A 25505-nucleotide genomic window follows, 5' to 3' on the forward strand; every position below is an offset into this window, starting at 1 on the left:
TTCACTCTGATTGGTTAAATGCACCAGCACTTCGGAAACGGTTTGACAGGGAGGTAATTTCAAAAACAGGGACGAGGCGCTTCGAGTCAAGATTCTCCGTTCGGCCATTGTACAGCATAAACATGTATAGACCCGGGTATGTAGCACCCTCTCTTTTACTAAATTTGCGTTTGTTCTAAAATAAATGTTAGTTTATATTTTTCCGGTCAGACCGACTCGGACGTGTGTTGCTAATCGTTTGGTTACTAGCTAGCAGCTTTTGCTAACGAGGCTAAGTCGTTAACCACTCAAGGAGAGGATAGTATAACAGAATCACACCAATTTTCGTTATTATATAATCTTTGTGAACTTTCACAACTGCCGATATACTTTATTATTGCCTCTACTTTTATTAACTTTTTTCCCTGAAAAGTTGATTGTTGCTTTTCGTTTTTTCCTTGTCAGACAGTTTTTTGACAGACCGATCGATCGTGGTTTAGTTTCAAAAATAGTCTTGTATTTAATTGACTTATTTTTTTCCTCTATCATCAAATACAATGTTATAATGAGTTATGAAACATCAACCTTAATAAACATTTTTTTTTTGTTTGAACAATTTTATTGACACTATTAACAGCAAATAAACAATGTGAGGTTTGAACCATTTTTCTCGACAATCTTAACAGCAAATAAGCATATTCACAATTTCGTTATATGTGACAAAATGACGTTTTAACAATTTTTTCGACATTTTTAACTGCAATTAAGCACACAATATCATTATATCATATCCCAACAATATGAGTTTTTATCGACACTTTTAACAGCAATTAAATACATTCATAATTTCATTATATCTTATTCTAACAATATGAGGTTTGATAAACAATTGGAAGTGGAAAAATGGTTTACGGGAAAAAAAAGCTGTCCCCCTTGCAAATCCATTCATCCATTATCTGCCCCGCTTGTCCTCTGTAGGGTCCATCCAGGGAGCCCATCCCAGCTATTTTCGGACAGTGGGTACCGGACACCCTGAACTGGTTGCCAGCCAGTCGCAGGGCACACAGACAGACAGACAACTCACTCGCTCATTCACACTTAGGGACAATTTGGACCGGCCAGTTAACCTGACATGCATGTTTTTGGAATGTGGGAGGAAACGAGAGTGCCCGGAGGAAACCCACGCAAGCAAGGAGATAACATGCCAACTCCACACAGGAGGTTTGATCTCATGACCTCAGAACAGTGCCGCACACGCCAACGCCCCTTGACAATACAAAGCAGATTAATCAAACTACTCATTCAATTATAACATAGTATAATATTTAATATGTATCACATCTCATCCTTATACAGGAGAAATAATTACGAACGCTTTGTTAAAATCAGAATAGATATAGTACTGTATCTACAGCTTGTTCCCCAAGTCTTGGGCACACGTTGACAATGAATACTGTTAAGGGTATAAAACTCATGTAGTAATTTTTTTTTTTTTTGAATGTTCATTGAGCGCCACTGGTCACTCGAAATACACCAACCTGATAGTAGAATTCATTTCAAACTCGTGCCAATATTGCATTGTCAATGGTTGCATCAGCTTCTGTTATTCGTGTTTTCAGCGTATCCACTTCTCTTGAAATAGGGGACATAGACCAATACTTTTAGAAATCTGGACGAAAAAAAAAATATTATGGTGTCAGATCTGGAGATCTAGGTGGCCGGGATATGAGATCATAATCGTTCTGACCACACTGTCTAATCCACCTGTCTGGCAGCGTTGTGTTCGAAAACTGTCCAACCCAAAGGCCCCAGTGGGATGGCGCCCCATTCTGTTGGAAAATGAAGCCACCAGACTCATTAAAATGTATCTATTAGGTAGTTTTCGAGCATGTTGAGGTACGTCTCATTGTTGGCTATTTCTCTTTTAAAGAATAAATGTCTGTGGATCTAATTGGCTTTTAAATAACCCAACTTCTCTCTCATTACCATTCATAATTAGAGATATGGGCACTTCAAATGAGCCCAATATTTTGGAACACCCTGTATATTATGGTTCATGGATCCCTTAACGGCTTGCGTTGTCGGGGGACCACTGGACATCTTTCTGGACTGCTGACTGTGCCTTGGATCGTGGCAAAGTTGGCATTTGTCACCTGTCCATTTCTTAATGTTGTCGCCCTAGTTCTCTTTATCATATTAAATTCAACATAATCTCACACAAAATTAGACTTTACAATTTCAATAATTAATGTTTGTTGTTTTTGTTTTTAAATTTTGTTTCATTTACTCTTCCTCTCGTCTCCCTTTGCCATCTCCTCCTCATTTGGAATTATGTCACAATTTTGTCGTTGATTAATTTCTATTAGATGAGCTAAAATAGGCAAAATCATTTTTTAAAATTTTTATATACATATTTTATTTTATTTATTATGTTTGTTTTAATCCAATGAACTGGTCGAGCTGATCTGTCAGTCAGTGTAGAAAATTGTGCACCCCAAACTTGTTTTTGAACTTGTTGAGTCTTTTTATATTTTTTTCATCTTCAGGAAATGGAAGACTCCTCACAAGCATCGCCCGAAAAGGGCATTCCACGAGAAAGATCCCGTTGGCGTAAGCACACTTAACTGGTTAATTGTCCCTTGTTACACTTTTAACAACTCAAAAAATATTGATAAAACAAAAAAAAACGATCATGAAATAATAAAGAAATGAATTTGACTATTAGAGTAAGTCTATTTCCTGATGGATATTTTTTGGGCACTAATAAACATATTCAAGTTTCATCTTTTGGAAAGAGATAATACGTTGTTAAATGAGTGTTTTTATAAATTGTTAAACAGATTGTTATATCTGTGTTTTTCAACCAGTGTGTTGGGGCACATAAGTATGACGTGACTGCTTGTTGAGTAACATTTATCCATATCAATAGGTGGCAGCAGATTACTCGTGTTTTTCCTTTTTATGTACTAATTATCTGCTCATGAGGTAATACAGAGAAATGTACCTTATTTTGTTGAAAATAGTTTAAGATTACACTTCTAAATATAACTGATAAATCATAGTAAAAATCTTGCACATAATTTTGGTGATGTCTATATTATATTTTGCAAAAAAAGAACAAGTTTGAACCCAACAAAACATTTTAAGTATTTTTTTCTTAATTTTTATAGAAGAAAACAAGTTTTACAAAAATGTAATTCTGAGAAACAAGTTTAAATTCAAAATCATTAACCAAAACTAATAACTAACTGTATTTCACAAAAGTGAGTACACCCCTCACATTTGTTGCAGCGATTTCATCATAATGGTTAATTGACACTGAATAAACCTTGCTTTGACACAAAAGGTTATCTGTGTAAAGCTTGTATAGCAGCGAAACCGAATCAACAAGAGTGAGTACCCACTTCAGTAAAAGTTTCTGACGTTCAATATTTTTTGTGGCCACCATAATTTTGTGGAAGCACTTTGATCCTCCTGGCCATGTTTTTTACCAAAGCCTCACAAATTGCTTCTGGGATTCTCTTCCACTCCTCCATGACAACATGACTGATGTTCGAGATCTTGTGCTTCTCCAGCTTCTACTTAAGGATGCCCCAAAGATGTTCTATTGGATTTAGATCCGGAGACAGGCTTGGCCAGTCCGTCCCATTTACGCTTTAGACCCTTTAGTGTATTTGGGCTCATTGTCTGGTTGGAACATTGCCCTGCGACCCAGTTTCTGGAGGAAGGGGATCGTACTCTGCTCCAGTATTTCAGTGCTTGCTTGAGTTCATGGTTCCCTTAATGAAATGCAACTCTCTAATACCAGTTGCTCTCATGCAGCCCCAAACCATGACATTCCCAACGCCATGCTCGACTAGGCACAACGCAAACATTTTGTACTCCTCAACTGGTTGCCGTCACACATACTTTATACTATCTAAGCCAAATGAATCTTTGTGTACATACTTCTTTTCATGGTGTCGAAGTGATGTTTCTTCAGTAATGCTCTATTAAACATTGTACTGAAATCTTTTAAGAAATGTGAGGTGTGTACTCACTTTTGTGACACACTATATGTTCCTTCCTGAGCCATGGTGATCACAAAAACGTTATACTGTCAATTTAGGTAAAATAATAATATGAGTTTACAAAAACATTAAACTGGTGACAAGAATATAGTTGTAAATATTTTCGACGGTGAGTGTGCCTTCATTTTTATAATTTTTTTTAAATGAATAGTTCCTTAGCTCAAAAAATGTTTAGTAAACACTGATTTATATATAATTGTGTTGTTGGTTTATTTGTAGGTGTACTGCCGCATACGCCCTCTTGGAGCCAATGATGAAGAATGTTGTATTGAAATGATCAGCAATTCTACTATTCAGCTGCATGCTCCTGATGGCCTGAAAGCTAACCGAAATGGAGAATTCAAAGAGGTAATGTCATCGGAACCATTTCGGGCACTTTTTTTGACCCTAAACTGGGTTCTACGACTGTGTTCTGTGCAGCCCTTTGAGACTCTTTGGTGATTAAGGGCTATACAGATAAACTGACTTAACATGTTGCATGAATTCTGCTTACAATCAGTGCAGTGCTAAAGTGCTTTATTTATTCAGTATAACCTAAAGCAGTGGCTTTCAACTGGTCTGACCACAAGACTCACTATTTCACCCTAATGATGAGCTGCGACCCAAATCAAGAAAACTATTCTACTTCTCAAATCTATCTACTAAAAGAATTGTAGTAGAATGTATTCATTTTTTTCTTTTACCTAAACAAAATGATTAGGAAACCAAAACGTACCTTAAATACTCTCATACAAGCCTACATTGCAGATAAGCAACCCTCTAAAACTGCTTTAAAATAGCCAAATACTAAAAGCAATTCGTACCCAAAATATTAATAAAGCATCTACCTAAAAAATAATGATTTAATTGAGTAGTTAATGAAGATTAATATACTGCTACAAATCTAAAAATAGAACATTTTCAAAGCATATACTGTACCTTCCAGCAGCGCTTCAATGGTAGACACTTTTTGTATTTCGCAATAATTACCTTCTTCTACTCAATCATTGTTGTCTCTCTTTTCCACTTTTCTTTCCCCCTACCCCTTACTTGGGACCTACTATTATAGGAAGAAAAGGAAATAAAACCTAAAAAACAATGAGTTGTGGTCCTTTTCAAACACAATTGGGACAGTGCTGATTGACTGAACAGGAAGAAGAGATCAAGCAGGGCGTTATCACCATCTACTGTTAAAAAATATCATTTTTATCTCCCATTAGCCTTGTTTTGCTAAGGCAAAGACCCACTGAAAACAGGTCCCTGGCCCACCAGTTGAAAATTACCTACTTGAATTTATAAATCGGTGCATCAGGCCATGCCATGCGCAACACCTGCTCATTCAGAATTTTTCCTTACTAATTTTGTTGTTGATACTATACAGTGTAATAAAATAACATACTTTGTTTGTTAATGCTGTTTTAGACACAATACTCCTTCAAAAAGGTCTTTGGTATTAATACCACACAAATTGAGTTGTTTGAGGAGGTCGCCAAGCCGCTTGTGGAAGACCTTATTCAATGCAAAAATGGTGAGTCAGTAATCAGTAATGACGAGCTGCTTCATGATGATTTTACTCCTACTTTGTGCAGAAAGGATCTTAAGCCACTTGGTTTTTTTTCTTTCCTCTTAAGGTCTGCTTTTTACTTATGGAGTCACAGGAAGTGGTAAAACATACACAATGACTGGCTCGTCTGGAGAAGGTGGACTACTCCCACGGTCCCTAGACATGATCTTCAACAGCATTGGCCCCTTCCAGGCCAAACGTTTTGTAAGAAAAACTCAAAGAATAAAGACACTTCTCAGGTCACTTTTCAAGAATCAAAAGTCCCTAAAAATACTTGTTTAGGTTTTCAAGCCGGATGACAAAAATGGAATTGAAATCCAAAACGAAGTCGATGCTCTCTTGGAGAGACAGAGGCGCGACTCTCAACCTTCAGTTCCAAAAACTCCCTCTTCCAGGTATTGATTTTTGTGTTGCTACCAAAGGTTTTGCTGACAATTCACTCAACATACTGATCATTATTTTGAATGTTGTTTAGGCAGAAGGCGGATTTAGAATTTGCAGACATGATCAGTCCTCACGATGTATTTAAAGCTGAGAACGTGGACGAAGACTGCTGTTACAGTATACTGGTTTCCTACGTGGAGGTCTATAACAACTACATCTACGATCTTCTTGAAGATGCCGCTTTTGATCCCATCCGACCAAAGTAAGGGGGTCTGTTGGTTTATTGTATTATTCTGTTATTATTTTGGGCGGAATATTTACAGGTTGCTCATCAAGGGCAATGGTCTCATACTTCTCTCGTGCCATTCATATAATAATAATAATAATAATTTCCTTTGTATTGTCATTCTTTGTAAGAACGAAATGTCGATACACCTGACCCGTTGTATATGTTCAATTAACTGTGTTGTTAACCATAGATTTTTAAATCATTTGTTATATTTTAGGTCACTTAAAATCATTATCTTTTGTCAGGTGGCTTGGCGTTGGCACACCTGCAAAGAACTTTGACTTGGCGTATGTTTTTACTGAAAACCTTAACTACGTTTTCTGTAGCAAGTCCTTTTTAATATCTCAGTCTGCTGTTCGTGCAATTAAATAAAGTGTTTGGCCAAAATTAACATCACACTCTAGTCGTGTCTCACTTTTTATGCTTTGAGATGTTGGTATTATCTTATTCGCTGCTTTGATGTGTGCATGGTGCTGCATGCAACACAACATGTCTAGTTTGTACATGTGATGCATTTTTATTTTCTTTTTTCCATCAGTGAGGTGAATTTTTGATTTTGATTAATCTTTTTAGAGCTCCACAGTCCAAGATTTTACGTGAAGATCAGAATCACAACATGTATGTCGCTGGCTGCACTGAAGTTGAGGTCAAGTCTACAAAGGAAGCATTTGAAGTTTTCTGGAAGGGTGAGTAAAATTTGATCAAATCTAACACTGCCTATCTATCTCCAGACATGCGATAAAACCAATTACCCATAATAATCTTGAAATAAACATCTTAAAATAGTTAAGGACTAAACTGCTATATGGAGATTTGTCTCGAAAATAAGTGTATTCGCGATGTACTCAAGATCTAAAAATCATGTCCTGATAAATGCACGTGCAAGATTAAAAACTGCATTTGTGATTCTCAGATATGTTTGTGGCTCCAAAAAAATCATGATTCTTTTGATGGTACTAGAGAGATTTGAATATTTTCTTAAAAAGTCCTTAAAGTTCTTGATTTTGACCATGAAAAGGGGTGTACAAACCCTGAGGAAAATGGTAAGAACTGTGCTTATTGTTCACAAACTTGTTTTGTTTTAAAAAAGAAACATGATAAAATAACAAACATGATATTGTTTCACAACTAATAGTCACCTGCTTTGTTTTGCCATATTTCCCAACCCCATGTTAAAATGAGTGCTTCTTGTAGGACAAAAGAAAAGGAGGATTGCCAACACTGAACTGAATCGTGAATCGAGTCGCTCCCACAGCGTTTTCACCGTAAAGCTGGTGCAGGCACCCCTAGATGCAGATGGTGACCACATTCTGCAGGTAATGTGCTGCTGCAAAAGTTACTCGTCAAAGTATATAATGGATTCAAAATATTTTTTTTTCTTCCCTCATAATGATCTTTTACAATACAAATTATTGATAGTGTTACATAAAACACACTCAGAACTGTTTTCCAGACTACAAGAAATTATTAACAAATTATGACTGGGTACATCATTTCACATGCTTTTTTTCACACTAAACTGCAAGAGGGCGCTCTAGGCCTGTGTTGATAATTTCAACCTTGCCGTGTCAAGCCCAAAAATGTCGCCTTGCCTGAAATTGGAAATTGAAATATTCAGCCAAAGTAAACCTTTTCAACCTGCTCAAAAGGGATTCCTATACATGGTGCTAATGGTCTGTACTTAACTGTTGCATTACATTCCCCAAAAATCAGATGCAAAGTCGTTTTAATGACTTTTGCACCAGTGACGTATGCGAGCTTTTGATAGAAGGCATATTTCACGTGGAAGACATTTTGTGGCACGACACATGTAGTTTATAAAACCACTGAAAAAAATGGCATCGAAAAGAAAATCAGATTCTGCAGATTACAAGCTGCAAATAGTAAAATATGCAGCCGAAAAGTAGAAAACTGAGGTGACGTAGAGGCGGAAAGTGGAAGTGGCGGATTATTTATTGTCACAGATGATTAAAACTAAATTGGATTTTTTGGTTTGGAGTGAAATTGATAGATTGTTTATGCTAGCGTTACCTGAATAACTTTTAATATGTCACGTTGTTACTGAAATTAAGTCTTTTCAATCATCTACCATTTGTATCCCATACGAATTTATTCAGCCCATTGTTCTTTCATTTTAAATTGCCTTTGAAGATGACCTGTATGCTTTTGGTGTTGGATTTTGTCAAGTAAATTTCCCCTAGAAATGCAACTTAAACTCCGGTGTGATTTGTGTGTTTTTCCTTTATTTCAGACGCTGCCCTATTTACGTAAAACGGTAGATCCGAAATTTATAAAATAAAATATCTGGACAATGCTTTAAGTTAGATTTTGTAGTGTGCGCGCCTTTTTCCGAGTACAGGACATTACTGTAGTGCTTCTTTCCGCCACTGTGAGAGGTCAACCAGCATCCACTCCGAAGAAGATATCCACTTCCTCTTCCTAGTTCGTATGTAAACATCTCTCCTTCACCGGCTCGTTATCCCACCGCTGCCACCAATGTAGCGTGTTGTTTTGTTTGGGTAATGGATTGCTCCTCATTAATGAAAAAATACTCTGAAACACTTACGGTCTCTTTGGAGAGTGAGAACCGTCAGCACCCGTCTATTGTAAACACACCAAACTCTCTCCAAAACTAAACTCTCGCCCTCCCTTACACTCTGGCACCAATTCTTGCGACATACGTCGCCCTACTGACATCATTCATGTGCACCTCAAATTCTACGCCTACACTATCTCCAGCGTGCTAAGAACTTTGACATTTTTATTGCTTAATATCTCTTCAATATCGTTGGTGTAAAGGAGAGACTAGCCTTTTCTTTTGAAATGAAAGTGGAAAAAGAAAGCTTGACGCGGTTGAAAAAAATGTTCGGACCGCTTTTTTTTGGCCACTTTTTACCGCGGAGAAGGGCTTTTTGTTTATTTTTTTAGTACAAAACAATACAGGTTACTTATACAAGCCTTAAACATACTTATTTAAACCTTAAACATTCAAAATATAACACTGAAGCAACTTACAAATTCAACTTACAAATGATCCTCCGGAACTCGTTCGTAAATCGGGCAGCGTCTGTATTCATTTTTTTGGCTGGTGCTACTTTACTTACTCCAGAGTGACCTATAGTCTAGAAAATATGGTATGTGATATGTCATATCAGGCCAACAAATTTCAGCTCTTGTTAAATGAGTTGTTGCATTTTTAGGACAAAACCCAGGTGAACGTGAGCCAGCTGTGTTTGGTTGACCTCGCTGGTAGCGAGCGCACCAGTAGAACACGTGCAGAGGGGAGCCGGCTGCGTGAAGCAGGTTTGTCCATTTTATATCCACAAAATGACAATTTGTCTTCATTTTTGTCACTTTGTGTTCTTATTACCTCGGCTCCAGGTAATATAAATCAGTCTTTGATGACTCTGCGCACATGCATGGAAGTCCTGCGGGAGAACCAGATGTGCGGAACAAATAAGGTGAGTATACTTTATATTTGTGCATGACATACTTCTTTTCCACACTCAAATTTTGCTTGGCGCATGTGTTTTTCAGATGGTTCCCTATAGGGACTCTAAAGTGACTCACCTTTTTAAGAACTACTTTGATGGAGAAGGAAAAGTTAAGATGATCGTTTGTGTCAACCCTAAAGCCACGGATTACGAGGAAACAATGGTAATGTGTATAACACTAAAATCCTTTGGATTCTTTTTCTGTGTGGTCTATACAGGCATGTAAATCTCCCACCTTTTGGCAAAATTTGCCCTTTTGAAGTAACAAAAGGTGACTTATACAAATTGTGTAGATCAGATGAAAAAATGTTTTAGCATTGGAGTGTAAAGTATGCAACAAGGAAAACGACGGAGGTCTGGCTTATCTGCCTTCGTGGAGATATTTGCCCTTTCCCAAATCGAGAACACATCCTCAACCACTAGGCTCACTGTCTGACAGTCTTCTCGATTGTGGTGGAACCGACTCAAGACTCTCCTCAAGAAGAGCAACTGCTTTCCCATCATTGGCTGGCCGATGATCCAGACCTTTGTCGTTGCATTCGCTGTACTTTTTACTCTTCGCCCAAATAACATCTGAAACTGAGTTGGAACAAAACCAGCAATTTGGGAGGCATTGGCCCAGGAGGTAAAGCGCTCGTCTCTGGATCAAGAGGTCGCAGGTTTGATTCCCGGCTCCTCGATGTTGTATGTCGAAGTGTTCTTGGGCAAGACACTGAATCCCTAATGCCCCCAATAGCAGGTAGTTGCCTTGCATGGCTGACACTGCTTCGGTTAGTTAGTATGTAAAATGGAAAAGTGTGAAGCACATTGTAAAGCGCTTTGGGAGGTCTTCATTGACTTGAAAAGCGCTATATAAATGCAGATCATTTAGATTTAGAGTATCATACGAAATTAGGGTTTACCACACAAATATTACACGTATGTTTTTGTTCGACGTTTAACACCCTATGTGAGTATTTCCAACCCAAATTTCAAATGCACTTTTAAGATTTTTCCATCAACTGTCAAATTTGTCAGTGATGGAAATTTGTCGGTTAATGTAACCTCTGCAGACACAAATATGAAATATGTAAATGTTGCTACAGTATTGTTTATATTTAATTTTGCTTCAAAATACATTCTTTAGTTTGTTATCATAAAACATTTAGCTTCCAATAACAGAAGAAATTTCCTGTTTTCTTCAGTCTCCGTCCGCCAAATCAAGTTAATTGATCTGAGTTAGGCTCTAATACCTGCTGGCCTGGGTCGAGCTAGGTTTTTTTTTTTTTTTTTAAGGCCCGACCTTGCCTCTAGTACCTGAACATAGTTCCTCCTCATTTTTTTAACATCTGACTAATTGTCATGCCTGTACAACACGATCTTTACATTTTACTAGGGATCTGAAACCCTTAATAATGCATCTTTAATAAAAACCTAACTCAATTCGGCCTTTTTAGATCTGTTGCACAAAGTTCTCATCTGCCTAAAAAATGAGTATGCGGTGATGTCCTTTAAGATATTCCCAAACATGTTTTTTGTTTCAAAGAGGCATCGAACATTTTGTGTTCCTCCCCAAAATTATGCAAATCTGTTGCAAAATATTCCATGCCCCGGGGGACTTGAGAACTCAAAGTTGACCCATTGGGCTTGTTTCCTGTAGCGCTGTGACATCATTGAGGTTACACACGACTTTTAAAATGGTTAGTCCCATTAACACAACATGTGAGGCTAGCTCCAAAACTGACAGCGATTGTTGTGAAAAAAGTTTCTCTATCCCGACTTTATGTCCAATAATGACAAAAGAATGTCCCTGACAGATATGGCAGGTGAAAACTGTTATAGTGCCAGGGAATAAAATATACAGCCTTATCAATTCGAACCACTGGTTGAGCCGAGTGACAAGTGGGCAAACTTGACTTTCGCAACGAAGAGTAGAGAAAGAGTGATTATTTCCTAATCAAATATTGAAAGTTTGAACACCATTTCAGCAGAAGGGTCTTAATCTATTTAACCAATGTCTTGTGACTGTTATTGTGGCTCTTCTTTTGTGTTTTTCTCCATGTTTGTAGCGGTTGGTATAATTTTGTCTGGCTAGCTCCCTGTTAGCTGCGGGTGCTGCGGAGGGCTTTTCAAGCTATGTTTGCGCCTAGTTGATGTTCGTTGGCCGTCCACCATGTGTTTTTGTATCAGCGCCGGTTTTGATGTGTCCCTTGGTTCACACCCGTCTGGCTTCGCGTTTTTCGTCGTTACCATTGACACTTTTCATTTTTGGCTCCCGGTTATCTTGCCCGCTCACCGTTTTTTTTTTAAATTCTATAAGTTATGCTGGCGTTAGCACCAGATTCGCTGTGTTTTTTTCATTTTTTATATATCCGGCGCGCTTGTCGCCGTAGATGTTGCCCTTTTTCGTTGTCTCTCTGGCGAGCCTGGGTGCTCAAAGATGAGACGAGCTGTCTTCAAAATCATTATATCTAAAAACAAAAAAATATACAGATGAAATATATATATAGCTTGTATACAAAAAACATAAAATCTCACATTTTGCCTGTAACCCCTATGCTGTGTTAGGGTCTACAGTGACCCGGTTTAAGGTTATAAAATATAACTGATGTGCCTCGGGCTGTAAAATCAAATTCCAATAGGAATATATTGTTATTGATGCATATGTTAGGATGCTGTAGTAAGTATATTAAGTGATTTTGGTGGTTAGGACTGAGTTAGACACCGGGTCAAAATTGACCCACTAACAGGTGGTGCCAAACGTAAGGGTTTAGACTTTTGGATTACTCTTCATAGTATTATGAGATCAGCTCAACTTTCATGCTACGTCATCAATCCGCCATCAATGTCTTTGCAGCTGGTAATGCGGTTTGCAGAGATGACACAGGAGGTGGAAGTTGCGCGGCCGGTCGACAGGCCCATCTGCGGTCTTGCTGCTGGACGCAGGCAAAGGAATCAGGCATTCAGGGATGAGCTGTCGTGTCGGCTGGATGCCCGAGGAGGTCCCTGTGATTCTGGTAAGGAGGAATAGGAGTCTTGGCATACAAATGGGTGTCGCACTAACATGGAGATTCGGGAGATATATGTCTCAAAAATATTTTTACACGTATTGTTTGGATCAGAGGTCGGCAACAATCAGCTTTGGAGCTGCAAGTGCTCTTTGGTGCCCCCTAGTGGCTCCCTGCCGCTTTTTCAAAAAAAATAAATCCTAAAGGAAAATGATACACTGTAGTTTCTGTAGGACAAACATCAACATTTTTAACGGTTTTCCCAAATTATATAGTTATATACAATGTTTTTGGTCTAATTTGTCATTTTGGGTTAGAGCCACAAATATATTCAATATTGACTAAAGATCAATAATCTACAGTATCTTGATAAATGTACACGTAAGATTTAAAATCGCATATGTAAACCGCAGATATACAGTGTTGGTGGATCTGCAAAATTCACGCTTCACCCCAGATTGTATTTATTAATGGTACTAGAGAAATTGAATTGTACTTATCATACAGATTATTTTATTACCTGTTGAAAAAGACAGATCCTTTACACATTTACTTACAATCTCAACCTTTGCCATGTATTTTTAAATGGAGTATGTCCAAATTGTACATTTTTCATCAGAAGTAGTTCCAGGCCATCTTGACCCACTCATCGAAAGCTTTCCACCGCTGCCTGCATGCGAGCTGGTTGACCCAGGAGATGATCAGACGCTACCACGCCTGGTTGAGGTTCTGCAGAGGAGACATCGCATCCGCCAGAGGATGGCAGAGCAGTTCAACCAAACTGGTAAAGCATTCTTAGTGCATGTAGGGGACTTGCCATAATTCATTTGTTTGGAGGCGAGGTTATACAACATGGCAGAATTTCAACTGTTTTAAAGCATTGTTTGCTTATGCCCCTCACTGTGTTTTCTTGTGCAGCCAATCGGCTCATCTCCATGGTTAAGCAGTTTGACGGTCAGCTTGGCAATAAGGAGACCTTGATACAAGAACAGCAAACCAAAGTGAATGAGCGGGACAGAGTCATAATGGGCCAAAAGACAGAGATTGAACGTCTAGAAAAAAAATCCAGGACTCTGGAATACAAGGTATCGCTTTTAGCAGTGGTTGTCTACTTCATTGATAACTGCAGGGTTCAAACAGGTGCTTAAAATCCTTGGAAATGCTAGAATTTTAATGGGATTTCAAGGACTGAAAAGTGCTTGGATTTCAGAGAAAGTCCTTGTAAATACTTGAAATTGTTGCCATGTTTCTCAACAAGTCTGCTCAGAAATAGTGCAGACACTGCTTTCAGGTGGTATTACTTTGCCATTGCATTTCTTCTTCCCATGTGATTAACAGCAGCTGGCATTAGCTTGTATAGCGTTGTCCTATGAAACATCATTGACACTTATGGGTTGCGCCCAAGAGGACAGGTGCATGCTACACCTTGACAGGGGACTATGACATGTGTTTTAGTGCAAGGATTACGAATCAATTATGTACCATGCAAAAAATTAAAACTTCACAGTAGTAAATTGTAATGTGAGGAACTTCATGCAACTTAAAATGTAAGCTACATGCTACTGGAAATTTGACCCAAGATCCATACGAGGAGAAATTTGTCTCAAAAATGTTCACACACGTATTGTTTGGATGCACAAATATAATCCTGATTTAATTAAGATCTATATTTCATATGTATTGGTAAATGCACACGCAAAAGTAAAAATTGCATATGTAAATCAGATTTATTTGTGGCTCTGCAAAACAGATGATTCGATTAGTTAGTTATTTTATATAGTTGAAAATAAACACATTTATTCCTTCTGTAAAATGTACTTAATTCTATTTATAAGGGGCCAGTAATTTAAAGATTTGCACAAATATTTTCTCAATTTTATATGTTTTAATTTCAGCATGGAATTGTTGAGGGCACTTGTGTCAATCAGCTAACATGCACATTAATTTCTTTAGCCAAAATAATTTACACAACTCTTTTTAACTTTTCAGAATTATTGTACCTTGTTGGGTGTAAGTTTTTGGTGAATTTATTTTCGAATATTATATTTGTTTTAACCTTTAACAACTGTCAAAAACCTCACCCTTTTTAGGCTTAACTTGCTTGGGGCTGGGCGAGAACCTCACTCAATGTACATAAAACTGTTATAAAGTTCACAAGTTATTTTGATTTGACCTCATCTAATCTTGAAAACATACATACGTCAAACAGTTAGTCTTAAAACATTGTTGCAACCTGCTCAACCGGTAATACCAAAGAGTGCTGCCATTCACTGACATTCTAATCCAGGGTTGTGAGAAAAAACACTCAGACGGGGCCGTACTAATAAATTATTGGCATTAAACGTGTGCCTTCGATGTAGGAGACTCGTGATTAAATTATGATTCTGTTGGTGCAAGTTAATTTTCTCTCAATATTTCTTTCCTTCACTAAGATTTAATCTCTTGTAGTGTGTTTAACTGCATATGTAAAACAAAAATGCACACATTGACCAATTTGGTCCAAATCATTTGATTAAGCCTTTTTCTGCCTTTTTTTTTAAATAAAAATATTACATTGATTTTAAGACTTTGCTGCTAGTTTTCATGTCTATTGTAGAAAGAACCTAAAGCTGCTATTTTGGTTATTTTGTTCTTTTAATCAATCTTCTAACTAATAATTTTTTAATCACTGCGAATAAAAAAGTAGTTTAGTAAAAAATGTTGCGGTTAAAAAACAACCACACACCACACGTGAGTGCAGTTGTATTTCCTCGCACAGTGTGTCCGACTTTAAAGTAAAACAACATCGGGGTGGATTTTTCCATAAATGTTCTGCTTGATAAGTGATATTCAGCAAATGCCGCTACAGTGATTTGGTTTGGGAGTGGCCCCTGGCTTTGGCGACATTCACCGGACATGTTTAAAACTGCAGGTCATTTGACTTGACATGGATTGTTTTTTTCTTGTGCTTATCTCAGCATTGTCCCGCGGAAATCCCTTGGTGGGCCTGATGTTTGACACATCTGTCCTAAACAATCTGATATGTGAAGCTCCCAATTCATTTGAGCTGTTTATTTTTATTCATCACGGAAGCCCAGGAATTAATATTTACCTCAACACTGCAGGATATCCAGTCTATTCTCAGATGCGGCAATAAAACTGCCGGGGTTACTTAAATGCCAAGAAACTTTTGCAGTGGTTTTTTTAGTGAATATTTCCTATTGACAGTGCATTTCTTCCAATGTCACCTCAATTTAGATCGATATCCTGCAGAAGACAACAGACATGTATGAGACCGACAAACGCTCACTCGAGCAGGAACTGGCAACTCGGGCTCAAAAGCTTCAGCAAGAACTGTCAGAAAAGAGGCAGTTGGAGCGGCACATGCAGGGCATGGTCACGGACACAAAACTAAAGTGGGAGAAGGAGTGTGTGAGTGGAATTTCGAAACTATTCCTATGGTAGATTGTTTTTTTTGTTGTTGTTGCTGAAAGATTTGCTCCTGTGCTTTTCTAGGAGAGGCGCGTGAATGCCAAACAGCTGGAAATGCAGAACAAGTTGTGGGTCACGGATGAGAAGCTGAAGCAGCTCAAAGCAATTGTTTCAGAGAGTGGCACGGAGAAGCCAGAAAGGCCCTCGAGGGACCGTGATCGCAACTACGGACAGAAGAGGGCCGCCTCCCCATCACCAATTCCAGTAAGAGACAGAAATCAATACGTTGCATTCTACCATATACTGCTCAAGATTGTGTCTTTGAATCAAATCCTCAAGTTTTTTCAAATAACATGCCACTGCTTTTGTATGTGATGTTGCATAAGCTCACCTGTCTTAACCCACAAAATGCTTTGCCGTGGTTGCAACCTGGCTTTTCAGAATCTGCAACAAACACCTTCCCATCAAAGCCAAGCTAAGATTAGGTCAGTTGAGGGCAATCCCCCCTCTTCCACTCCATCTTATCACTCAGTGGCAACTTCCATCTCTCAGTGGGAGCAGAGGTACCCTGTAGACTCAGCGGGCTCCCAGTTTAGAAAAGTGGTGACCCCTCAAAGCAAGAGGCTTACTCCCGCAACTTCTTATGACGGCATCAAAAAGGATCGCAGGAGAGACCTGTGGTTTGCCTCAGAAAGCGAGGACCTCGCTACACAAGGACTAGACCTAGAGGCAGGTTACAGGGTTAGTGTGTACCTGCTCCCTGGATGTGTTTTTGACTTGCAACCAAAATGTGCGTGTGTGTGTACTAGCATCCATTTTTTTTGAGGATTGCCATCTTTTGGTAGCTTTTTAGTACTTAGTGCCTTTGAGTAGAGACTTGTCTTTTAGTTTGCTCTTTAGACTTTCCTTAATCTGCATGACATTCCGATTACCGTATATTCGGGACTATAACCCGCTCAGCAGTTAGTTGTAACTTAAAATGGTAGAAATAAAATAAATTTCAGGTTGAGTCAAATGTGGAACACACTTGTTCTGAAGAGCACCACATCCTTATAATGAGGGAAATTATTAGTGTTTCCCTGAAGTAAAAAAAAAAAAAAAAAAAAAAAACCCTACATAGGCACACATGCATACAGCGTGTAAAATTATACATGACGCAACACAAGACATGAAAAAGAGCGATTTATAGTCCTTAAAATACGGTATGAACCTTTTTGTTTTAATTCTGCATGAAGTCTCACTTTCTTTTGTCTTTGCATGGCAACTCACAAACTGACTGGGATGATTTCTTTAGGGTGTTTTCATATGTATTGTTGGATAAGTGTATCGCTGGAAGAGTCCGCAAATAGATTGAAATATCAAAAATTACCCTCTCAGGCTTAGGTTTTAGTATTACATTTAATATTTATTGTAGGGCTGCCTAGAATTTGACACCATGTCATGATTACATTGACAACCAAATCCGCTGATGCCGTTTATTGCTGTCATATTTTTTTATAATTTTCATTTTCTTCTTCAAATGGAGTTCACCATCCACGATGACCACCTGTCTGTGATGCACATGGCCGGTAGGCGTACATAATCTGGATCATCCAAAATGTTAAAGAAGCATCGAGCAGTGTCATGACTCACTTGTGTTATCAATTTAACTACAAAGGCTGGCAGTTTAAACAACTTCGCCAAAATATGTACCGGTAATGCAACACAAGCCTTATTTTGATGTCCCCTGCGGTAGATTGTGGGCTTTTTCATGTTTTAAAAATGTCACAAATTATGTTTCATTGTCTGTTTGTTTATAAAGGGGCCATTTCATCCAAATGGTTTAGCGTGTATCCTCAAAATATTATAAGAGATAAATGTATTTTCAAAAACTTTTACTTTAAGAAATAGGAAAGGAATATATATATATTTTTTTTTAAAGCACAAAATGTTTAAACTACATTTTGCTCTGAAAAACTCGATAGGCAATAGGGACACCTCAAAAGTGTTTTACTGCATGAAATGTAAAACTATATAATGTTAAATAAAGAAAGTACAGACGCTGCCCGACCTACGAACGAGTTAGGTTTCGGACGATCGTTCGTAAGTTGAATTTGTTCATAAGTTGCTTCAGTGCTATATTTTGTATGTTTAAGGTTTGTATAAGTAACCTGTATTGTTTTGCACTAAAAAATAATTATTTAATAAAATAATCTCCTCTATAAAGATAAATATAGTGGGGGTTAACTTAATTTTGGGAGATGCGCTTCAAGAGGTCCTACTCTGTGGTAAAAAGTGGCCGAAAAAAGCTTTCTGACCATTTTCTCAACCACATCAAGCTTTCTTATTCCACTTTTGTTTCAAAAGAAACGGCTCGCCACTTTACACAAACCATATTGAATGGATTCACGAGATATTAAACAATAATAACGTCAGTTCTTAGTGTGGTACCGATACAGTACACGTTGTTATTACACACGAACCAGGAAGTAGAAGCTGGATTTCTTCTTCAGGGTGGATGCTGGGTGACCCCTCACAGCGCCACACGGCAGAAAGAAGCAGTACAGTACTGTCCTCTACTCGGAAAAAGGTGCACACAATCCAAAATATAACTTACAGCAATGTCCGGATATTTTTCTACATCCCAATAAAAAGGTTCGTATCTACCGTTTTGCGTCAGTCGAATAGTCGTAAGTAGGGAAGCATCTGTACACAAAAATGTAGCAAGCTATTTGAATGTTGGCCATGAGAAAATCCAGGTGCGTGCAACTGTATTGTCTTACGTCTATTTTAAGTCAAATAACATCGGAATGGTTTGTTTCCTCAAATGTTCTCTGGTTGTTAAATTGTAGTCAGCCAATACAGCGACAGTGGGGGGTTTATTTTGCGAGTGGCGCCTAGCTTAGGCAACATAGGGGTGAATCACTATTTTTCCCTTGTGCTTCTCAGCTTTGTCTCGCGGGGCTGGGTTTAATCTGACGGCTGGCTGTAGTTTGCCAACCCTGTGCTAGAGTGAAAATCAAAAGAACCGTGTGGGACTATGTGTTATTAAAATGTACTGCTCACCTCCAGCTGCTGCATTACCTAAAGTAGAATTTTATTCACCTCTTAAGAATGCAAAATGCAAAGCTAAATGTTTCTATGCATGATGGTGTCAACCAGCAATTGAGTCATTTCGTGGCAGCCCTACTAGAAGAGTAAAATGAAACAAAACATTGTTACCAATGCCTTCCAGTTGTACAATTATTCGCACCACAAATCTCCTTAAATTGTCAACGTTGAAATGTCACCAATCTGTATATTTTCATGCTTTTCCTTTCACACTGGGCTTATCAGGAGGCTCGGGAGATTAATCCGGTGCACAGACGTTCACACTCTGCAGGTGGGGAGAAATGGGTAGACCACAAACCAGCTACTAATGTCGACCTAGGCACGGTCATGCAGCCCATCATTCCCAATGCAATCCAAGTGACTTCCCCCAGTGAAAAAGCGCTCTCCAAATGCCACAAGTATTTGCTTAGGCATCAAGAGCTGGCCCCAGATGGGGCGGTTGCCACCAAATTGATCAAGGTAAAAAGACAGATCTTCCTGCATGCGGAGTTTGAATTCAGGTTTTATTTATTTGGGACGTAATTCAGGAACTCTTTGTTGTTTGTTTTAGGCTCTGAATGCTTTTTAAAACTTGTTTCTGCTCTGTTACCACCACAGGGCAATGTTTTTAGAACCAGAAGTGGTGGCCAGGCTGTAGAATTTACTGATGTTGAGACACTGCGACAAGAGTCCCCAATTGCTTCAAGGTAGCCTCATCTTGCCATCGCAAACTGTTTTTGCACTAATGGTTTTTCAACCGCTCTATGTAAGAAAATACATTTTAATCACTTGCCACACGTTGCTGAAAAGTAAAACCATGATCTCCCCTCGGTTACTCACTGCGTACAGTGCCCAGGGAGTGTATGGCCGCCTGCCAACCTTGCCCCCACCAGAACATTTTGTCATATTGTTACATTTCAAGCGTCAAACGTGAAGCTAAAAAAGTTAAATGTATTAGAAAAATCAAAATGTGAGACACAATCTTGGAGTTGAACCAAAATATTTCAACATTTTTCTGAAAAGTAGGTGTTGCAAAAATATTCGCCATCTGGTTTCTCAGCCTCGCCAACTGACTCCAGAATTTCCTTGATGGCTTCTAAATGATCCAATGTCCACCTAAATGACCAACATTGACTGTACCTGTGTCATTAATTCTGTTTAAATGCACCTCCTCTGTGATGAGCTCAGAGGTCTGTTAAAGGAGAAACTGTTGAACAGACAACACCAAAAAAACACCAGGTAGGTCCAGGATAAAGTTGTGGAAAATTTCAAAGCAGGAATTGGATACAAGATGATTTTGCAAAATTTCCACATCTCTTGGTTTCTTATCAAAATTGAGTTTCACATGTTGATTCTCAGACAGTATTTTGAGTTTATTATCTATAAATATGAAGCCTTTACTATTGCAATTCGTCAAAGTTTTTGGATTCCATTTACTGACAATGCAGGAAATCCAAACCTGGATCCGGTCAGGAAAATGTTAGAATAGAGTACCGAGGTTGATTAGCTCTGGAAGGGGTCGAAACATTTTCTATTTAAAGAGCCATGAAATCAAAATATTGTGTTTGAGCCATTTTAAGACCAAATCAAACAACGCCGTCAAACTTTATATCCAGACAAAGCTAATTCTTTATCTCACTGTGTGATGTTTGATTTCATAAAATACAGTAAATTCCTGACTACAAGCCTCTAGTTTTTTTGCTCCATTTGAAACATTGTGGATTAAACTACAGTGTGGTTTCTTCATGTTGTGTGTGTGGATGTGCCCATGATTAGTAGACCAATAAAATGAATTACTAGTTCAGGGGTCCAATTAAACACTATGCTTTATTGTAAATCAGTCAGGTGTTGGGGGCAACTTTTTGTAGGAAAACACTGTTGCGGCAATGATGCCAACTATCAAACTTCTTTGATAAATATGGCGCTCTGTTGCCAGATTACTCAAATGTGCAGGGCACAGAGAAAAATGCCGTACTGCCCATTTCCACGATACCTGTGTTCTAGAAAAGAAATTAGTCAATGATTTTGCCATCGTGATCTATATAATGCATAACAGGAGCAAAACGGAGGGTTTGACGGTACTTTATACAATATTGACTTAAGATATTGTGAATTTTTCATCCACAAATCGGGTGCTGAATTTATTTTCCTCTGCTGTTCAATTTGGATGTATATCTATCAAACGCTTCTGTTTTTAAATAAGTGGGTGTGGCTAACGTCTATGTGCAACCATTGGTACAGAAATTTCTGAAACTTCTAAAGTGCAATAAGGCAAACGTTTGAATACAGTCAACAATTGCGGAAAGTGAAGCTTTTTGCTATTGATCATTCATTTCTGCAGCAATTTTGATTTGATCTGAATGTTGTTGCAGTCGCAAGAGGAGATCGGCCTCTGCAGATCCACCTCATAACGTGGAGGACCGTGAGAACCGGGTATGCTCACCTTTCTTGTTTCCCCACAAAATTGATAACTGAGTCACTTATGTTATTTAGCTAGGCAGAAACTAGATTTGATAGCTTTCGGCATAGACTCCATAATGAAAAGTAATCCACTTCAATTATGCTAAGGAAACACTAACCAAACCAACTTCCTCTGCCCCCTGAAATAAAAATGTTGACAATTGGGCTAGCTTGAACCGGCTGGCCATAAGGTGTCTGGCCTGACCCCAAATGGGCTTGTGTCCTCCTACTGGAAGCCCAATAATATTACAGACGCTGCCCTACTTACGAACGAGAGGTTCTGGACGATCGTTCGTATGCTTAATTTGTTCGTTAGTTGCTTCAGTGCTATATTTCGTATGTCTAAGGTTTGTTTAAGTAACCTGTATTGTTTTGTCCTAAAAATAAATAATAATAAAATAATATGCTCTATAAAGTTAATTTTAACTTACTTTTGGAAGATGAGCTTCAAGAGGTAAAAAGTGGCCGAAAAAAAGCGGTCCAACCATTTTTCAACCGCATCAAGCTTTTTTATTCCATTTTCGTTTCAAAAGAAACTGATCGCCTCTGCTTCACACCAGCCACATTGAATGAATGCATGACATATTAAACAATAAAAATGTCAACGTTTTTAGCGCGTTGGAGATGCAGTATAGAATGTTTACACACGAACGAGGAAGAGGAAGTGGATTTCTTCTTCGGGGTGGATGCTGGGTGAGCTTTCACAGTGCCACACACCGGTAGCGGTGGAAAGAAACACTACAGTACTGTCCTGTACTCGGGAACTGGTGCACACAATACAAAATCTAACCTACAGCAATGTCCGGATATTTTTCAACATCCCGAAAAAAATCTACCGTTTTAAAAAAGTCGAATGGTCGTAAATAGGGGAGCGTTTGTATTTAATTGTCATAGTATATTTTTCATTTTTTTTTAATTTATCACTTAGACATAAAGAAATACAAAGATACAAGCATGATTTACTCTATATTTGTACAGTTAGACTATGTACACAGGTTAACCAGAGTTAAATATGCATTGTTTAAGTTAAAGAGAACATTATAACCTCCAGTGTTGGTAAAAAAAAAGAGTTCGTTTTACACTGTCACTTTTACTTATTCTTTTAAGAGTTAATGCAACAACGCTAGGAGTAAAATGCCTTACCATTGTAGAATATAATGTAGAAAATAATAAAAACGTATGATGAAACTTGACATTAACTAATACATTTGTATTGAACCTTGAATAACACTTGCCCGCAGATGAGTGTAGCATAAGCATCTTGGCTGAAATAGCTTCAAGCTTTACCTAGTATCTTCTCAAATTGGATCACAATCTAAAAAACTAAACATTGTATTTCACACATTTTTCTATGGGTAGCTTTAGGTGTTTCCTAAAAGTAGCTTTCTGGAGACGACCAGTTTACAACACTAAAACCTTACCAAATGTATTTTACTTTGGCCAATTTTTTTAGACATCATGAAAGAATTGTAAATGTTTAACTTCTATTTCCCAAAGTCAATCACTGATGGTACACAATTGCAAGTAAAAAACACACAAAAAGCTGGATTTATTAAACTAAAAAAAACTAGACTTACAATTCCCAAGTTCTCCGATCTCCCAATTTTTTAGTGTTGAATTTCACAACACCAATGGTGTTACTTGGGTGGATATTAATAACATTTGTTCTGGCTAATGTTTGAAATAACGTGGCCTGATGTATTCCGTTGCCGGATGTGCTTGCTGGTTATGATTAATGTGCAAGTGCTGTGCAAATGAATTGGATGGGAAATAGTCTTCCTAAGGGTGCTTGAAATCCTTAAAAATGCTTAAATTTTAATGTTGCCTTTTCAAGGTTCAAAAAGTGTTTGAATTTCTGGTGAAGTGCTTGTAAAATGCTTGAAATTGTTGCCATGTTTCTGGGCAGTGTGACTTGATAGACAACATATTAATTAGAAAAATTGACTTTCCTTTCTCTACAGTTTCATACTATTGAGTGTTGTCAGTAAGAAAAAGAACAAGACACACAGTTTCCATTTCTATGCCACATCCATTTAATAATGGCTGCTGGTTTAATATTTGGATTAGGATTGATCAGATTTCTTGGTTCTTTTTCCTACAAGGCAGCACTCGGTGACCTCAAAAAGGGCTATGAATATATTCACATTGGATTTCTTCTTTTAATCGTACTGCAGAAATGGGACAATTGGTTTTAAAACTTGTTAAAAAGTGCTTAAATTTGGCCATAAAAATGTGTATGATGCCTGGAAATAGTAGTGTGCCTGCAAGCCATGCATTTGATATGTCCCGCTCAGAGACGGATGTCTGGTGACTGCTAGAACGTTTACACAAGATCTCATGGATTCTTCGTGACTTTGCAGTTTGCATGTATTTGGTGCAACATCCGAAGGAAACAGCAGGGGGCACACTTACCCCATTGTTAAATTCCTCACAATCTCACACTACATACATAAAACGACCTTTTTATGTGCACGGTTTCCTGTGATATTTTATTTATTCAGGTCAATTGCAGCATATCACTTGAGCCGTTAAGTTTCGAACGTTAAACACTATTAAGCTACTCTCTTATGTTGTTGTGGACAGGCCCCTGCTGCAAGTTCGAGTGCTGCCATTGTAAATCAAAAGTAAGTGTACAGCATTTTTGATTTGCATGTTGAGTTATGTTCGCTTCATTTGTGTCATTTCTGTCGCCTATGTAGACGAAGGAGGCCATAATTCTTTTAAACGGAGAAGGGAAATTGGCACACTGGCTGTTGGACTACTGCAAGATGAAGGAGCAATTCACCTTTTTCATTTTTTATTTTCTTTTCTTTTTTCATAATTTGACTTTTTAGAGTGCAATTCCAAACCTGTTGTTGACACAAATTGCAATTATCATACATGATCATTATGTGCTGGCTTTGTACTGTTTCTCTTTTTTTGGGCATTCCAAATATATGAATTTAGTAAGACTATCAGAAATGTAGGGTTACACATATTCATTCATTCAGTCATTATCTGCACCGCATGCTATCTTCGGGCAGGGGACACCCTGAACTGGTTGCCAGCCAGTCGCAGGGCACACAGGGACAGACGACTTACTTGCTCATTCACATCCAGGGACAATTTGGACCGGCCATTTAGCCTGACATGCATGTTTTTGGAATGTGAGGGGAAACTCACACAAGCACGGGGAGAACATGCAAACTCCACACAGAAGGTTTGATCTCATGACCTTAGAACTGTGCCGCACACGCACTAACCACTGCATCGCCGCCCTGTCCGGTTTCACATATATTTTGCTTGAATGGTTTGAATGAAGTGTTTTGTTGTCATTGGTAGCTGATGTATATTAAGTATTTGTCAATCAATTTGCTGTAAATAAGTGCCATGAGTCCCACAACCTAAGAGACTCAGTGGCAGGCTGTCCATTTGCCACACTGGACTTCAGTTCAAGTCTGAAGTTAAGTCATGTTTCATTTGTAATAGCTCTTAATCATGAGATGGGTTGTATGGATTAGTAATACACCATCCCCTGATCTAATACCCACATGAGGGCAAAGAAAAACTCAAAGCCATAGTACGATGAAAATAAAGGGACTGTGCATGAGGTAATCGGCAGGCTGCAATGGATTTTTTAAGGGCATCAACAAAAAAAAAAAAAAAACATGGTCAACACAGAAGTTCTATGCAGGAAAGGAAAAAGCCGACTGTACTTCCTCAAGGCTGGCGTCCTTCAACATCTGCAAAAAGCTCATGTTCTATGAGACTGTTGTGGCAAGCACCCTCTTCTATACGGCAGTGTGTTGGGGAGGTAGCACTAAGAAGAAGGATGCCTCT

General features: G+C 38.3%; 1 protein-coding gene across 6 annotated transcripts; it reads left to right on the forward strand.

The window, feature by feature from the left end:
- Window positions 1-24590, forward strand: LOC148366822 (kinesin-like protein KIF23). Of its 6 annotated transcripts, none has more exons than XM_088333158.1 (23): window positions 1-136; window positions 2526-2589; window positions 4269-4397; window positions 5451-5556; window positions 5660-5796; window positions 5875-5987; window positions 6068-6238; window positions 6839-6951; window positions 7460-7581; window positions 9466-9568; window positions 9647-9726; window positions 9803-9922; window positions 12596-12755; window positions 13369-13530; window positions 13665-13831; window positions 15984-16157; window positions 16242-16421; window positions 16599-16898; window positions 19473-19706; window positions 19845-19933; window positions 21599-21659; window positions 24270-24310; window positions 24386-24590. In XM_088333158.1, exons 1-23 carry the CDS (start codon window positions 123-125, stop codon window positions 24399-24401), a joined length of 2856 nt encoding a protein of 951 aa, XP_088189284.1. In that variant the 5' UTR covers window positions 1-122; the 3' UTR covers window positions 24402-24590. The 6 variants fall into 6 exon arrangements, with proteins under 6 accessions (XP_088189284.1, XP_088189283.1, XP_088189285.1 ...); XM_088333157.1 differs by having other exon boundaries at window positions 2-136; window positions 13366-13530; XM_088333159.1 differs by lacking the exon at window positions 19473-19706 and having other exon boundaries at window positions 2-136; window positions 13366-13530.
- Window positions 24591-25505: the final 915 nt, after the last annotated feature.

This window comes from Urocampus carinirostris, chromosome 4 (assembly GCF_059441175.1).
Source record: "Urocampus carinirostris isolate Australia breed hairy pipefish chromosome 4, RoL_Ucar_1.0, whole genome shotgun sequence".
NCBI classification, from domain to species: Eukaryota; Metazoa; Chordata; class Actinopteri; order Syngnathiformes; family Syngnathidae; genus Urocampus; species Urocampus carinirostris.

Bases quoted from the DNA above. Each gene is read 5' to 3' on its own strand.
- LOC148366822 (XM_088333157.1), top strand. The intron at 13,531-13,664 runs GTAAAGCATTCT...TTTCTTGTGCAG, and splicing joins AGAGCAGTTCAACCAAACTG to CCAATCGGCTCATCTCCATG. The intron at 13,832-15,983 runs GTATCGCTTTTA...ACCTCAATTTAG, and splicing joins CCAGGACTCTGGAATACAAG to ATCGATATCCTGCAGAAGAC.